The following is an 18,757-nucleotide window of genomic DNA, read 5'->3' on the forward strand; positions in this document are numbered from 1 at the left end:
TTTAAAAGTAAAGAAACAATAACGGTCATTTAATGTTGGGAAAAAATAAGACAGACAGACAGAAGCAACAAAGGGAGAGTAAAACTTACCTATCTTTAAATGTGAAAACAATCCAAACCATCAGAGAATCCACCAATACAACTTATAGGAACTAAAAGCTGGATCAAGTGGATTAAAAAAAATAAACGTGAACAAAACACAAGACTTGTAAGGATGATAAATTTATTGATTATATAAAGTAACTGGGTTGGCTTCTATAAGCCATACAAATCCGCGCTATGGCATTTCAATCAATTCTTTCATTTTTAGTAATTTTTTAAAGGCAAAGGGGGAAAAATTATGCAGAGGTGACATGCTATGTACAATATGCAAATGATCGATGACAATAAGTCTTTGTGAAAAACATCTCAACATTCATTATATGAAAGTGGTTAATTAAGAAAACAGGGTGGTCACTCTATCGGAGGGACATCTGCGGGTGCTTTCCTGCACCTTACCACATCCAGGGAGGAGGGTTAGAAATCAAATAACAGACGCTATTAAATTTACAACATAAGGCGTAGAAAAATGTGACCAAGGAACATGGGAGAAACGAAAGAGTGCAGAAACAAAGACAATGCAGAAATAGCTCAATAAAATGTCCGTTAAACCAAAGAAAGACAAAGAAATAAGGAACAGGCAAGAGTTTACTGGGACAAAAGAAAAAGTTTCTCTGACTTCGCCTGTGAATAGTCTAAATAAGCAAGTGAATGAGATTGAGAACTTATACTTATTGATACTTAAAGAAAGGATTCTCCTGTTTTGAATGTTGAATGCCAATCTGTAATATTCAGTTGAAGAACATCGAAGGAGTGGTGACATGAAGGACTCCACCAGAGAAAACTCTCTAACATCAAAAAATCTACTGGAAATAAAATAAGTCTGAAACATTGCTTCTGCACATATGGAAACTTGTGACTAGAAGCTTGTAACTGTAACTATGTCTATGCATAGATGAAATAGAAAGTGTTATCTGTAGAAAAGGTTCAGAAGGACAAAGGTGGTAGGCGGAGACACAGTGACTCCAATCTACTACTCAAGTTGGAAATTTAGAAAAGTTAATCAACCCCCCTTAAAAAGATGCCAGAAAATTATGAAGTCAAAAGAGGGTGTGATTTTAGTGCAAACCGGAAATTTGCAAACACTTTATCAACAAAAAGGCTTTTGATAGAGAAGAATGATTATCCTCACATCCCAATGCACTGAGGACTTTGAGGAAAAAAGATATGGCAGAAGGGAAAACCCTGGTAAAAGTTGTGCGAATACACAAAAGATTAAAAATACTATAAATTATCCAGCTCATGAAAAATATAAGAGGATATGAGAAACTAGCGTGTCTGAAGGGAGGGAGGGGGAGGGAGAGGGGGAGAGAGAGAGAGAGAGAGAGAGAGAGAGAGAGAGAGAGAGAGAGAGAGAGAGAGAGAGAAACAGGAAGGGGAGCCTATTATGTGGGCAATGCAGACCTACAACATGAGATAAACAGACAGAAGAAGAAGAATTGGGGACTTAAGGGACAGGTTTCCAAGTCAAAATAAATTCAAATTAACACTCATTTATTTTAGCCCTCTCAGCTGCAAAGAGACTCGATATAGCAGCAGTAGAATAGGACTACTAAATCTTGCAAACAAATGAAAAGTAGAACACATTTCTCCTTACAGGTTCACTTGGTAATCTTAAGATAAGGGCAGTGAAAAATTACTTTGGGAAATGAGAATGAGCGTGAGGAAGAATCTTGAACCATTAACCACTCATATATCTACATTAAACCGCATCACAATCCACGATACTCAACTGAACAATTGGTGAAGCAAATAAAACAAGAAAAACAGAAAAGTGAAAAAGAAACCGTTTTCATTCACCAGCAGCAAGTGATGACAATAGATACTAGGAAATAAAGTTCTATCTAGCTAGCTATGGGCACTTTTAGCCTGTCTCAAGAGAAGAGCTTTACGCTCGTTCAAAATTCTTATCATTAGAAATCCCGGAAAACTTCCATCACATTGTTCCAACAACATAATAAAACGAGGTAAAATCTCAAAATAAAGTAACAGAAGATGAAACTAAAACTACACATTGTAATCTGTATAATATGTTAATATAAAAATGGATATGCGTAAACATAACAAAAGGGACACTTTGCCATTGTTTAACCACTCAATGAAAACATATCAACTTTGATCTGTTCACTACTCCAAGCATCATATTTTTGATTTTATAAAAAATGAAAGTTGTTGATATAATGAAAAACGACATCCAAGTCATGGAACTTGATGTCCATGTAGTATGGCCCTTCTTACATTGCCAAAACACACCAGGTTTTTTAAACTTGGTTTAAAAACAAAATCATCTCATACAGAAAACAGAAAGATGGCATTATTACTACTAAACCAAAATGAAAATGAGAAAATGAGAAAAGCAACTGGTCAATCGTACGCTAAATACACTTACGATTCAAGCAAATGCCCCTGTTCCAAAACAGGGCAACAGATCAGTGGAAACAATTCAACTTTACTGACAACCAACAGATATAACCTGGTCCTACGGTTTGAAGCTTTGGCAGTCATGGGCAATACCAATATCATAACCATGGAAAACTTTAAACAAAGGTAGAAAACAAAAACAATATAATTTCAAGTTGCTTTAATGGAAACAATGTGCTAAAGCTGAAGCCCAAAAGGCCAAAAAGAAGGCAGTACCTATTTGGACATCACAAAACCATATTACTCTCAAAGATCACTCATTCTTTTACTTCATTTTACAAATGAGAACTAAAAAACTCTTTTAACAGCTTTCATCTTCCCTCCCTTATATTCATAATCTTCTATTGACAACATAAAGAAAAACTCGAAGCATAAAAGCTTTCATGTAACAATAGAACAAAATCACAAGTAATCAACAAATAAAAAGCATGTGTGTGATCTTTATATACAGGGTGAGAAATGATTAAATGGTGCACCTCTCATGAGAAAGCCACAGGGAAGACAGAAAGCTTAAACAGTCAGGATCTGTTCGTTCAAAAACCCTGGGACCCTCCAGGAAATAATACAACTTGTCATGATAACTACCGACTTCCTCCACCGGCTGTTACACCCGTGCACTTCAACTAACTCCTGCCTCTTTGGCACCACAATGAGAACCAGCACTAGAGTAAATTATACGAGTGGATGTTCTCCAAGCATCACCAGTGACACAAAAGAAAACCTGAATCTGTTGATTCCCCACCTCAACAATGTATTCAACACAAAAAATATGTAAATCGTTCTGGTTAAACAAGCCTGTTTGATATGTCACAAGAGACTAATGGTAGTCTCAGTTCGTCTTTAATAAGGCAAGAACCACGCCCAGGATCAGCTGACCTCTAACGACAGAGGACCTGTTGTACCCACCCCATCCACAAGCATTGATTTCAGTATGCTCAGATCGAAGCATCCAGAATCAACCTCATACAGCTTCTTCTCAACTGCATTAAGTTAGGAAAAGAAGATGTACAATGTGTAGAAGAACAAAAAACAAAACAAAAAGAAACAAACAAAAACAAAACCGACACATAACTAAACAGAAAAGCAACCCAACCAACATATATATATAAATTATGGTTCTCCACTTATCAATAACCTGAGGCTTTCTGAACAACAGGAAAAACATAGTCACCCAATCACATTCCTGATCACATTCAGTGAGGGGAACACCAACGTTTACATAGTTCAAAAGCGATGACCTGTTAAAGACCTCACACACATCTGCCTACAATGCTGCATAGAGTCAACACAAGGGAAGATGAAGGACATTTCTCAAATGGACAAGAGCAAAGAAATTCTAGTAACAGGTTAAATAAATTCAAGGAAACATTAGCTTTGTTCAATGCAATGCAGTCTTCAAGCAACAGGTACATGTAAATAAAACAAGTCATAAATCTTTGAGCAAGATTATTTCAATTTTATTCAGGAGAAATGGACAGATCAGTAAGAGATTCTCCTTCAAAATAGACAACAAATAGTACAGATGTATGCTTATACTTATAAACTTTCAAACCTTTAAAAATCGATCTTAAGAAAAAAGAAGAAGACTGCAACCCCAAAATACAAGGTTTTTATGAGACTAATAACCGTAATCAGCTATACCAGGCCAGGGCGAATTGCATATCTGACACAGTTAAGTACATCTAAGCAATCATCTGATATGTTCAGAAACAGTTATTACTGCATTACAGTTAAATTCATCAAGCCTGAACTTATTACAACAAATCTGGTGTTTCATTATCATTACTTGACAGAAAGCATGGGGGAAAAAAAACAACAATATATTTCGTCTCTGTTTTTCATTAACCACATCTCTTTTTGAATGTGATGAAAACGGCTGATGAATACAGATGTGTCCCAGGTATATGAATAAATATATTGTGGACATTATGTGAGAGTGAATAATAACTTTGGTACTGTGATCATATTTCTTTGCAGAGTTTTTCAAATCTGGAGTTACAATGACACAAAAACACTACAAGTGGCAAACTCACATACAAACCTTTTATTTTCAGGCATGTAACAGGAATTCGGCTTTGTCCAAGAAATATTTTGCAATCTTTAAAGCGATATGCCCCAAAAACTGAATATTTTACTGCATGAGAATGTTATTTCATCTCATATCCCTCTGCATTTCTTCTATAATTACGGTTTCACCCGTGCTAGTAAAACAGAATGCTGAACTGCATCTATCTTAACCCAAAAGACATCACAGTATCAGCGCCAGGCAGCAAAGACACAGAAGGAGAATGTTTGGTTCACCACTAACAAGAGACAGAACAACAGGGGCGGGGGTTGGGGGGAGAGAACGCACAAGGTCACAAATGGCATCTGAGGGAAAAAATGGTACACTGCAGTCAGTGACTGGCAGAAACAAGTTCATGACAGCACATGTTCCACGCCACAACCTCGCAGCAACAAACACTAAACAGAAAAAAATTAACACCAACGAAAAGCTCAAAGTTCAACGTGAACTGAACCACAAGTCAGAAGGCTGACTGTACACAATCACATATATATTCATATACATATGTAAATAAAAGTATTTATCATCAGCTTCTTTGTACACACAAGCAATATCATTCATCTCTCTAAAACACACAGAGACAAGACATAACATTGTTCTTGCAAGGCAAATGAATAACTCAAAATTCTTTTCTTTCTACCTAGTAAAGCAGGGTCAAACGGAGTTATGTTTCTAGAGACAGACATGATAAAAGTTATCATATAAGCAGTGTAAGGCAGACAAAAGGTTACATGATTCATTAGCAAAGCATAAATATTCAAAACTTCCCCCTTCGTGACCATACAGTCATATGTTGTGCTACTATCTTCGACTTTGCTGTCGCACAACACGGTTGTTTAAAAAAATGGGGGGGGGGGGGGGGGGGGGGGGGGGGACCTGTCCTGTGACAACTAATTGAGATTCTGGAGTCCATTCCTCCCTTAAAAAAACTAACCCACACACAACCTGTGGCATTTTGTGTTATCAAAGTCTAAGTTTCTTGACTATCATTCTTTTCACTAATTACATTCTTCTTTTTAATCCATTCTGCTGAAAAAGACAAAAAGCCACATAACCATGGCTGATTTGACAAAGGATTAAATGACTCATTTAGTCTCTTTCATGTTTGAAATTCTGGAAATTTAAACAGTACAGGTGTGGAAATACTGACATATTATATGATATCTGCACAATAGATATATTCAAAGACTATGACTTTGAGCAAAGTGTGGGAAGAGGGAGATAATGAGATCTTCAAAACATTGAATACCACATAGTATCCGAAAACAAAGAGACAAGAAATGGAGAAAAAAAGAAAATATATCATCTTAAAGATCCCCTTGGATGACATTAGAAAGCTTTAAAAGTAGACAGATTCATTAAACATACAAGTCAGACAAACATGACAAACCAATGCCTTTGATTCCCAGGCTGTTCCATATACTTTTGTGCAACAACTGCCACAGTCAATAAATGACTGATCACTTGGAACTTGACGACCATTCACCATGTGTACTGCAAGACTGAATAATGGTATAAGAGAGCTGAAGCTTACAAAAGCACTATTATTGATGTCAAATTTATATATATCACAATCAGTACTAGCATCAAGCGTTGAATGAAAGCACCACTTTCAAAAAAGGTCAACACCAACGGGATAAAAAAATTAGTAGCATGGAAAAAAACAATGAAATTCACATCACAATCGACCATAAATTTAAAAAAAGAAAAAAAAAGAAAAAGAAACAGTACTTAATAATGCGAATCCTATGCAACACGGCTGCATTCCATTTTTAAAGTTTTAATGTAGATAACTATGGTGAGTACTCATTTTTGACTCAGCTAGAAAGAAATAGTTACAAAACATATAAAAATTAAAAGGAGTGGACAACATCAGATGAAAAGAATAGTAAACCATAACAGTTTTAAATTTCACCGTCTTCATAAATGTTGTCAAGCCCCAAGCTTTTATTTAAGGTATTAATCATTTGGATTCCCAAAGGCAACATTATTCTCAGTAGCAACACCACAAAACATATCTATTTATTTAAAAAATAAATCGAAGGATACATACACAAAGAATAAAATAATATCTTCACATAAAAGCAAATGTGCGAAGACAGTAAAAAATCAAATCATTGAAACAAATTTAACCTTAAATGCAAAACATTCTGGAGTCACATGACAATGACCGAGTTTGTTTTTTTTATGCCAAAAGATCAACGTAAGGCACACGGTCGTTACATCCCTCTACAAGCTTAGCCACAATTCCTGTCTTTATACAAAACCACAGTTAAAAGATTTCAAAATATGCTGGCATGGCAATATAAATCCTCTTTATATCAACACTATTTTTTTCTAATCAGAAAACGGGCAGCACAGTACAAATCGATAACCATTTTTGTGGGGAAAGAGCAGACATAAAACAGCCAGAAAGATGACAAGAGGTGAAGTAACTAAATTTATTAACTTCACTTCTTTAACACAGCATTGGACTCCCATTACAGCTGTAAGAAAAGGTTGTATTAAATACCGATTTTCTTTTTAAAATCTTCAGGTTGGAATCGAAGTCTAGAAATTTCTGGGGTCACTGAAATGAAAGTATAATAGAAATTTTAATGTTGACATAAAAAAAAAAACCCCAACCAAACAAACCTGGGAGGACCTAATTTGATAACACAAAATATAAAACACCTGAAACATCCCATGTTACTGTAATCGTTTTTATAACTTCCTGCAAAAGAGGCATCCCTAAATCAGGAAAATCAAAGCAAACACATTGTCAAATGGCAAAGACGCAGTAACAAATTTAATTCATGAAATGAGGTTAAGTATCTACTGAAAATGTAATAACAGTTTGTTAAGTCCTAAATAAAACATTACAAAGAGTTTATGTATTACAAAGCATTTCTACCTAGACTGGGTAAAACCGTGAGATTTTCTAGAAATATTTCAATGAAGTTAGCCACATTAGGCATAGCAGTGAAGTGGTTGATGAATGCAAGTTCATGAAGAATGCTAAGTAAGGTCAGTGGGGCACAGCATTTACACAGTTGACCACTGCAGGGGTTCATCAACAAGACAAGTGAACAATACCGGTAGCTCAATAAAAGTGTAGCACTGTGGTGGGCTTAGTTGGGAAACTGTTTATCATGTAAAGTACGCTTGTTGCATCATGTTTGCCCTTGTGACAAAAGCTCAGTACAGAGGTCGATAAAGTTGCTTTTTCATGTTTAGTGAAGTCTATTAAAACAAAAAATTTACATAGCAATTTTTACTTGTGAAAAAAGAAAACAATTCACCTGATCTTTTAGGCTGCATGCAAATAATTTGTCTTTTCCAGCAAGAAACCTTTGCAAAGTGAAACAAAGAAAGCTATTATTGAAATACAGTTCAACACCCCCCCCCCCCCGAAAATTTTTCATCCACAAAAACAAGAGATGAAGAAGAACACAGCTACACGGAGGGACCCTATCTTTTAAATGCTGGCGTGAAGGGTGAAATGAAGGCTGTTGACGAAAATAAAACCCAAACGAATACCAGAGTACTTTGCTTTTCTCACACAAAACTAAGAAAACATTCACACTCACACATCAAAACCACACCTGCAAAGTAAATTAATGGATACTCTACAAAGAGGTTAATCAAACTGAGCACTCACACACCAGCGTAAACATTTGCTCTGTAAATTCTAGAGAGGAAAACATATTGTACAATTCAATAGATAATGCAAAGCAAATTTTCAAAAACAGAAATGCTGAAATGTACAATACCCAGGTACAGGATCCACCCGTTTTCCTGTTAACACAGTTCTCAAAGGGAAAGAAAAGGTACATCACTGATAGTATGTCCTTGTTCACTGTGACTTCCCTCCCTAGCCCCAGCAAAAAATTAGTATTCATGCCCAAGTATACAAATCTAAGAGTCTATTGTCTCAAGTAATGGATATGAGCGTTACAAGGTTAGAATTGCTTATTTATTGACGTGCCTCCTTAAGTCTACATTGTTCGCTTTGTTGTGTCTCAGTCATTTATACAGATTAAAACACTAGCTGCAGTCTGTTACAACTCTGTTGAACTTTTCGGTCTTGCTTTGCCACGTCGCTGAGCCAATCTGGAAGCACCTACAGGTTCAAGGGTTGCTTGCTTCATGTTCTGGTCATTCAGGGCCTTGAAAGTGGCTGCTACTGAACCCTGTTCAGATAATAAATAGTTAAAAAGAAATCTGTTATCAAATTTCAAAGCATTATGGTTACCTTTGCACCTCCGGGAGGACAGGCTGAAGATCAAAATGTCATCAGATATAATAAGACACAGGTACAATATTTTGCTACAGAGAAGCACATTGACACAACAGCTGTTATTTGGTGCAAGGAAAGAGCAAGGTAGACCGACAGGAATATCAAAGTTTTTTTTAGTAAGAGTTTTACGGCACTTGCAACACAATAAGGTCATATAAGTGCAGAAGATTAGAGGTGTTACAAGAGAGTAACAAACATAAAAAAGGAGGAGAGATAAAGATGATAGTTGTTTGATACGAAAGAAGGAGCAAACCACACCAGAGCACCCACCAACCACCCACAGGAACATCAAATGGAAAGAAAAAAAGGATTATCATGTATCTATCAGTGGTGCCTGCAAACCATTCACAACACACACACATTGTTGTGCAGCATTCCATACAAGAAATAAACTTTGAAATATCCAACACTTCTAGAACTACAGCACTTCCAGAAATTCCCAGGGAAATTAAAAGTAGCACTTTGATACCTATGATTCTTTCTGTAAGGGCTAACACCTTATGTAACATGATTATCTGAACAGCGAAATTTGAGGATAGCATAAAAAGAGATTTGAGGATAGCATGAAAAGAGATTTGAGGAAAGCATGAAAAGAAGATTGGAGGATAGCATGAAAAGAAACTTGTGACTAACTCTATGAACAAGATAAAGGCACACCCTCTTTTCACATACTACGGGACTGGCATAAACAATCATGTTGTCCATATGCCTCAACCTGAGTCCACATCAGTCTTGGGAAACTTTCTTAAGCACTTCATTGCTGGGAAGTTACCCTAAACATTTATTCAAATAACAATTCTGAGATATATTCAGAGCCACAACATCTTCCCCCTTATGGAAAGAATAAACAACCATACAAGTCATCTCCTAAAACGTCTCCTATAAACCAGCAGAAAAAAAATAGCAGAGTCCTAGTTTTGAAGAACACAAGTGCACACGTCTATATACAGTAGTAAAAAGGATATTTTTGCCACACACAAAAAAAGAGAGATAAAAATGGAAAATAAGTAAGGTTGCATGAGTGTGTGTGTGCGCGCATGCGTGTGTTTTGTACTTTACCTTTACCAAAAAATAAATCACCATCTACATTCCTCCCATGAGTAAATCAACAATACAACCTACCTTAACCAGCTGTGCATCCTGTAGAGTGAGGCGCAGATGTGGCAGCAAGTCCCTCTGTGAGATCCACTGGTGGTTGAGCACTTGTGTCGCTGTCAGCCTACTATGAGGGTCAATGTGGAGCATACGCTTCACCAGGTCCTGAGGGGAGAAAACAGTTAATCACATTAATGCATAAAACAATTAAGAAAAATAAATTTACTGTCCCTAAATATAGATCGATGACTAAAAAAGAATATGATAATACAGGTTTTGTGGAAGCATCTGAAAAAAGATAAAAATGGTGAACCACAAACGCTGATGTATATTCAAGATCTGGCAAGTAGAAGAAGAAAAAGTAAACAAAAAAGATTACATTTTTTTATATACCTCCACAAAGAGTAATTTGCTGCAACATGAGAAGTACATACATACATAGGTCAACAAAACCCAAACACAAGCAGAAGAGTCTGCATTAACAATGGCACGAATGCATTTTTACAATAGTTCTTTATTTTTCCAAATAAAACATTTATAGCTGACAGATGTCTGGCATCACATTGACCAACACTGCCAGCACATAACCTTGATTACAATAACTGGAATGAAGCTTTCAAAGTTTATACAGTCGAACCTGTGTAAGACTGCCACCCACTGCCAAGGAGAAAAGTGGCCGTATAAGACAGGTGGCCGTCTTAGGCAGGACTGATCAAGACGAAGAAAACAAACCCTTCCATTTTGAGATCGCGGTATTGTTGTTTTAGTTGTTGCTTTCACTGGGTTTTTTTCTTTTTTCTTTTGTTGCTGCTTTTGTGCAAAGGTGACAATAAAACGAAATGTGTCAGACAAGGAGGACCAAGTGCTGTGGGCAGCAAAACAAACACATGGGTAGCCACCACTCCGAGAACGAGCGATGCTTCAGTCACAAGTTCATGTTGATGTCCATTGTTACTTGGTTAGAGACTGGATAAACAAAACAGTGACCACTCATCCCATTTACTATGTGTGAATGAATGAGTTTTGGGCAGCGTTTTTGGGTTATGAGGGATAACACTCTTACCTCACCAGCAGTTGAAAATTTGTTACCTATTGGTCAACAGTGGTAGGGGCCTACGCAACATGATCGGTTGGAAGGATTACCTATCAACAACGACAGGTGATTGGATATGACGGCTCGCCCACAACACCAGGGGCCAATGCTCAATTCATGACAAAACGTAATGGGAGTCACTAAGGTGGCCGTCTAAGACAGGTTTCATTGCTTGGTGTGCTCGGGGTGGTGTGTTAAAATATGGTGGACACGTTGGACAGATGCCCATTTTACAGTTCAATTATATTAAAAAAACGCAATGGGGGAAAGGGAAAATGGCCGTTCGTACAGGTGGCCATCATAACAGGTTCAACTGTATTTCTATTTATAGCATCTTAGCTTTTACCATACAAGGCAGTTACAAACAACTCAGTCCCTTGTTCCACTGATGTACTTGTACACATGTCATTTTTTTAGTAAGTGTTTTACGGCACTTGCAACACAATAAGGTTAAATAAGTGCCGAAGATTAGAGGTGTTACAAAAGAATAGCAAACATAAAAAAGGAGGAGGGGAGATAAGACGATAGATGTTTGATAGGGAAAAAGGAGCAAACCACACCAGAGCACCCTCCAACTACCCACATACACATGTCAGAACAGTAAAATGGGGTATGCACCTCCACCAATCAAGTGTGCAAAATAAACAAGCTACTAACAAACTGAACAATAAAAATTGAAAGACTACTAAAAGTTTTAAAAGGGGGAAAGGAAAGTACTGTACCTTTGCTTGGGGAGACACAGAGTCCCAGTTCCCTCCGACCAGGGAGAACTTGCCTTCTCCAATTCTGGCCAGAATATCATTTGGTGTGTCATTTGGGCCATTAGCAAAAGGTGTGTGCCTGCAGAGATAACACAGAAAGCAAGGCATAATAAATGACAAAATAAGGAAAAGAAAAAGAAAAAGGCTAGCCACAATAAGGGTGGCATACATCGCTCTATTATTATGTTCTCCAAATTTTCGCATTTTTTCTCGGAGAAGATAATTATGAAACCCGTGCAGATGCGAAGCGCGACGGAAACATGACCGCGCGATGCTCAGCGATTCCGCGGCCGCTGATCTCAGCCCCGGACTTTCTCCGAACCGCGAACCCCGGAAATTCGCGGATCTGCGGAAGTCTGAGAGCCCTGCTTTTTACTTGTGCTTGGCTGATCAATATCTGAGTCTGACTCAATATCAGTGGACACAGAGTCACTACTAGATCCAGATCTAGTACTACATTTAGTAGATCTAAATCTAGATCTAGATCTAGATCTAGGACTAGCCTAGATCCTGGCACACTACTAGATCTAGCATTAAAATCAGGCAATCTTTGCCTTCTTTTACCATCCCGAACACAATACGATGGGTCAGCATTGCTATCATTATCTAATTCACCTATTTCAATGTCTGATCCAACACCATGAAACGGCTCATCATCACTTTCGTCCGGTAAAGTAGTGAAATCACAACAAAACTAAGAATTGGAAGGGAATAGGTCTCTTGTGGAAAAAAAAATCACAACCCCCCCAACCTGAAAGCGTAAGGCCAATAACTCTAGTAATTTATCACGTCGAAATGGCTTCCCCAACTGCTGTAAACTGCCAGACCCGGTTGCAGTCCAGAAATATGGAATAAAATTATAAAGTCCATATCGGAGGGCCCCCATGTTTGGCAATTTTATTGCGTAATCTCATCCTGGATACGCCCGGTAACGGCAGTCAGTGAGTTAAAGAAAAAGTATATCAAAAGCAAATAATATTCAATGAATAACTGACTGTTTGCTAAGCAAAAAGTATGTGTAAATGGAGTTTGTGGTATAAACTTTTGATCCTTTCAACCCTGCTCTGAATCTTGAAATGTCACAAAGTCATAGTATTGATCAGCATATTAATTTTTCCAGGAAACAAAAGGTAAATTTTTCAACAACAAAAAAAAAAAAGTAAAAGGTGAAAATGATGTCCCACCAAGTTATTTCAATATTACATCACTGCATTCATAAAGCAATATTTGTCACATTCTTTTTGCTATAGTTTCTTATCTACCACCCCCCCCACACAAAAAAAATATTTAAAAAGAATTGCAATACAAGTTTTGGAAGTGGACAAAAAATTTAAAACGGAACGAAATTGATACAGACCCAGCTAACATTGTGTATAATAAAACTCCAAGGCTCCACACATCACAGGAAGCATCATATCCTTGACGTTTTAAGACCTGAAAAAAAAAAACCAGCGCAAGATGCATTAACCTACTTTATATGCTAATTAGGTCATAAACAAGTTACATTCCAACATTCCATACCAGCAGAGCCATAGCTTATTCAAATGCAAGTATATGATATTGCAAAACAAGTATCATAACTATATTGCATGACGAGAGACCTTGATCCAAAATTAAACTAATTCTCATTTTTCTCCTATCCCAAATGACTCCCCCTCCTCCCCCCCCCCAAAAAAAACCCCCAAAACAACAACAACAACCAAACTCTGTAACATTCCAACAACGATCAACTTCAAAATGCTCATAATGCAAGTTTTTCTATATGATCACAACCTGAGTCTTCTACATGTCATAGCTTTAAGACTCCACTTCACAGAACATAGAAGTCGAGGAAAAATTATGACGTTGGTATATTTGGCATATGAGCAAGGATACTACGATCTGACACAATTAATAATAAAACGCATTTATATAATGCACATCCCCGTTCCACACGAAGTTGTTTACGCTTTACATTCTATAGTCACAGTCACTACTATCTCAGAGTGAAAACAGTAGTAAAAATACTCACCTCTGGAGCAACAAAGTTGGCAGTATAGCATGGGGTCATGAGAAGGCCATTCTCTGCCCTGAGCTGCTTGGCAAAACCAAAGTCACAGATACGCAAGCTGTCTGGGGAACCACTGTCATCAGCATACAGGATATTTGATGGTTTCAGATCTCGATGGACAACCTGAGGAGTCATAGATTACAACATTCAGCTACCGGGGGGGCATGCTATCCTGCAAAGGCATCTCACAGTTCAAGGCCTGCTTTTTTCGAAACTTATATTTTGGAATCAAGGCTTCATGAGGTCGTAGTAGTCTTCTTTATTCTTCTCATACCCCTGCTGGAGCTATGGGAGTAAATGACCTTAAGATCATCTCACAGTGCAGTTGATTTTACATATATGGCCATTTTACCGTCATAGAACACAAAATTGTCCCTTGGTCGTCTGGAAGCCCTGTACCATTTTCGATTGCACTGGCTAAAATAGCTTAAGTTTTTGGGCAGGAAAATTTTGAATTTTCCATCGACAGCAGCCAGAGGGGCCTAATCTTTTTTACTTTAAACCTGCTAAGACACCTTTAACACGTGTAACTTCCACATGAGACCTCCGAAGCTTTTTGTTTTAACTTGAGAAGACTGGGTGCTTATTCATATCTATCCTAAGGGGGTGTAGAAAACACGAGTACCACCCCCTCCCTCCCCCTCCCCATTTTTTAAACTCTAGACATCTGGGTTGACAGGCCAACATCGTACCCGATGAGCTCATTTCACACACTCTTAGCATGAAATACTGCCTTCAAAACAGATATTTAAAACTCTCCCAAAGAACTATAGTGATATGACAGACAGAACATTGAATGGAAGTATCAAAGAGTAGGCGTACCAGCCTACATGATGAATTGTGTCAAGGACATACCCCATTTTGATGTAAATATTCCACAGTTTTTGCAACAATCTGCAACACAGCGCTTGCTTCTCTCTCTGAGAAAAACTTTTGTCTGAGTATCTTATCCAGGAGTTCACCTCCTCGCATCAATTCTGTTATAAGGTAGACTTTGTTTCCACTGTCATAAACCTGTGAAGAAAAAAAATTCACAAGTTACTTAACCAGTTCAGTAGGTTTTAAGAAAACTTAATGGAGTAAATTCCCCCAAAAAGAAATGATCGCATGTTTGCTCGATATATAATTCACAATGCAAAAGCATTTGCCAAAATGACCACTGGCTACCTTGGGATACTTCTCTCAACAACCAAATTTAATTTCAAACACACTCAATACAATCTGGCAACAGATGCTACAATGAACTAAACAACATAAACCGCAATAACACTTTTAAGAAGGTGTAATAGCAAAAGAGTGCTTACAAATTGTCTTAATTCCCGGGGAGCTGAGAATGTTTCTGAGTGTTCTATGGTCTGCTGGGTTAATAATACAGTGTAAAGCGCATAGAGCTTGCTTTCGAGTGGGGACATGCGCTACACAAATGCTATTTATTTATTATTATTATTATAAACTGGGTCCCAACCAAATCCTGGAAAATTTTTTCAAGACCCCAATTCGAGGGAAAAATCAGGCCGCTGCGCGTCAAGAATGATCCCAAAAAAAGCCCATCTATCAATGATAAAAAGTCTGCCAACCCAGCTTCTCAATTTTCCAAGGAGGGGCCTCATCCATTTTCTAGGGACACGTACCATTACATAACAATGAAAGCGTGTGCTCCATTTATATCTAATATAATACATGTATATGTTTGTGAATACACGCACACACACATGAAGATACATTATATCCACTCAACAACATGTCAGTGTGGCACTGGGATCTTGAGAGACTTTGGTATTTCAGTCTGTTCTTACTTATTTATATTTTCCCCTCATCATATTAGCCAACATAACAAACTATAGGCCCTATATAAAAAATGAATCCTGCTTTGAGCCTGAGAAAAGACATAGAACTAGAATATCGACTGTCAATAACCAGTCTGGGTGTCATGATTCATATAATAAACGTGAAGACGAAAACTATTGTTCAAACTCAAAGTAGAGTGTAATAACTAAATTTAGAATGGCTCAAGTACACCTATTCAGTATGAGAGGTGTAAGAACTGAGGGAGGGCAAGATGCAGTGACACTGAAAATCTGCCAATCTTGAACAGAAAGCTAAAATATAGATATAAATTACAATCACCCCATCCAATGAAACGCGAACACTTTAGTTCAATAACAAGGCATGACGGATCCCGATTCCACACAAGGCCTGCACCAACGCGCGCTTTGCAGAGAGCTCTAAAGTAGTTATCAAAATGCTAAAAATTTGCTTCCAAGTTCAGTTTTTGTCCTCTAGCGTTGCCTTCAGCCCCCCCCCCCCCCCCTCCCAATCCCCTTCCATGAGAGTATCTTATAAAGGAGTCCTATACTTCACAGCGCTCAGACCGCCGCCACTCACAGGTTCATTGACCGGTCACGAGGGCGAACCTGTCAAGACGCTTGTATAAGTTCTTTTTCTTTTTTCCACAAGCGACAGCAGAGGGCAATTTTTAATATTGATTTATTTTCAAGGCGACACAGGGTTCATAATGCATAACCTGCATGTTACAAATGTTGCGTTATCTATCAGACTATTACCGGAAAATTTCTGGGCGGTAACGAAAGCAGATCTTGATTCTTCCCGATCGAGCCTCCGTGTCACACATACACTTCCGCCACAGTGGTTCAATTACGTTTCCTCTTCAGGATTCATCAACCATACAGTCTAGATAGCTACACATTACACAGGCCCTATCCTTTCCCGACCCATCACAAAATTCCCGACTTTTCCCCGACCTATCTCAAAATTCCCGACTTTTTCCCGATTTCCCGACCTGGTGGGGACCCTGTATAAAAGAAAAGAGGAACCTAACACACTAGTACCTTATTTTTATAAAACATATAGAAGGCAAGAAAAGAAGATGAAAATAAATAGCTTACATCTCTCAAAGTGATCACATTGGCGTGGTGTCCAAACCGCAACAAAATCTCAACCTCTTCTGATGGATCTCTCTTGTCCTTGTCCATGATCTGAAGAAAAAAACAACAAACTTTAGTAAAGTGACTATGTACATAAATAGTACATCAATGAGAAAAAACCCAAAATGGAACAAGTTTGTTGCCTGAACTTAATATTGATAGGTGGACCAATCCATTGTGAACTTTTTTAACAAAGTATTTCAACAACTATGAACACATAACACCTTACAATTAACTTTGACAATTCCACTCTGAAGTTTTTTTTGAGTTTAAAAAAACAACTAATTTGAGCAAAAACAGAAAAAAGACAACAGATGATTACCTTCACTGCATAGCTGATTCCAGAGGCTTTGTGAACGCAACGTTTGCAGACTGAGTAAGAGCCAATTCCAATGTCCTGAGAAATTTATTAAAAACAACACAATTTTAGCAGCAAGAAAAACAAAGGTGGGCTAGCTACCAAATAGGTGACAGACTACGAACACCTCATTGCAGGAAAACTAAGTTTAAACAAAAAACAAACCCAAACAAAAAAAAAAAACAATTTTAAGTTTGAAAAAAAAACCCTCGGTTTTCACAGATGATACTAGCTTTTAACTAGATTTAAAGTCAATGGACAGTTCCCACTTCGAATTACTAGACTCTATTCTTGTGTTCAAAGCATGTTGCACGTTCCTCTTTTCTTTTTTCAGATACGAGGATGTCCTTCTATTATCCAAGAAAGAAAAGGTAAAGTAATTTCATTTTATCAACCATAAATAAAACTGTTACTAACTTCTAGTTTCCCTTCTTACTTTGTCTCCATAAATAATGTTTATTTAATCTCACCTCTTTCAATTCATAATCATCCACAAATGGAGACTTTTTCACTCCTGGAAGCTGAAAAACAAAAGAAAAGAAACAGCTATATGCAACATAAAACACTAGTCATTATTTTAGTACTCTATTGTGAACACACAAATTCACCATTCCTTCCGTCTCAGGGTGAGATGACCAGAAAAAGATTAGGCACATATTAGCATGTTGATTTGGGGTGGGGGAACGCTCAGTAGCTGAACAGCGATCATGAGAATACAATTCTATCATTATCCTACATCATAAGTTTGAAAAAACCACCTGAGAACAACCGTCTTGTTTGTTGTTAGTATGTGCTCTTTAGAGATTTAAGAAGGAAAAGACCCCCCCCCAATCCAACAATAAACAGTTTACGCACAATTTGTGTTGAATACTTCCTGAAGCCAAATACAACTGTTTATTTTGCTTTTTCCCATTTTCCCTTGTAGACCACCTTCCAATCCTGAAAAGCCTCACTCATGCCATTATGCCCATGACAGTGTAGTGTGGTCATTAGTAGAGGTTCTTACCTTGGAAAGGTTGTTGTTGTTGTTGGTGACATGATCAAGGGCAGGGGGAGCCTCACTTTCAAGCAGAGCCGGTGCTATAAAGCTGAATCCCCTGAACAACTCATGAGCTGTCGCACTGGGGGGTATTCCAGGGGAATCTGTGGAGAGAAAAAGAACAAATTCATTGACTCTGGAGCGCCACTCTTTTTTCAATTCACACTGGGCGACAACCCACTACTCAGATGAGCGACATGACAACTTTTGTTGAAAAACGTACATAGAAAATAACATAAACTTGGGACACTTTCACAGCACATGAAAAATTGATGTGCCACACAACAGACTGCCAAACAATTCCCACAGTACACTGCTGAGCCAACTGTCAGCACGGATAAGTCCAGTTTTGACTTCACCTACCAGATGTTTAGTTCAACAGATACACACTCAACTCTTTACAAAGATCTAATATAGCACGCCATGGAAAAAAAAATGGGTACATTATCAAAACGGTATTCAAAACTCATTTTTTAAAAGCAGGGTGGGAGTGTAATGATAAAGATACAGAATTTAGTAATGATAAAAAGACTTACAACTAACAAAATCTTTC

At 37.7% G+C, this 18,757-nt stretch overlaps 1 protein-coding gene across 1 annotated transcript in view; it reads right to left on the reverse strand.

Annotated features, from left to right (window-relative positions):
- Positions 1-205: 205 nt before the first annotated feature.
- The window catches only part of LOC101851634 (ribosomal protein S6 kinase 2 beta), a 34,632-nt gene continuing 16,080 nt past the window's right edge, over positions 206-18,757 (reverse strand). Inside the window, exons 12-21 of the mRNA XM_005094731.3 lie at positions 18,172-18,308; positions 17,636-17,686; positions 17,130-17,204; positions 16,769-16,858; positions 14,718-14,876; positions 13,824-13,985; positions 13,170-13,246; positions 11,774-11,891; positions 9,986-10,123; positions 206-8,756 (exon numbers count right to left, since the gene is read on the reverse strand). Of these exons, the coding sequence (XP_005094788.1) occupies positions 8,625-8,756; positions 9,986-10,123; positions 11,774-11,891; positions 13,170-13,246; positions 13,824-13,985; positions 14,718-14,876; positions 16,769-16,858; positions 17,130-17,204; positions 17,636-17,686; positions 18,172-18,308 (1,139 nt within the window). The 3' untranslated portion in view covers positions 206-8,624. The remainder of the gene's footprint in view (positions 8,757-9,985; positions 10,124-11,773; positions 11,892-13,169; positions 13,247-13,823; positions 13,986-14,717; positions 14,877-16,768; positions 16,859-17,129; positions 17,205-17,635; positions 17,687-18,171; positions 18,309-18,757) is intronic.

Source organism: Aplysia californica, unplaced genomic scaffold (assembly GCF_000002075.1).
Source record: "Aplysia californica isolate F4 #8 unplaced genomic scaffold, AplCal3.0 scaffold00088, whole genome shotgun sequence".
NCBI classification, from domain to species: Eukaryota; Metazoa; Mollusca; class Gastropoda; order Aplysiida; family Aplysiidae; genus Aplysia; species Aplysia californica.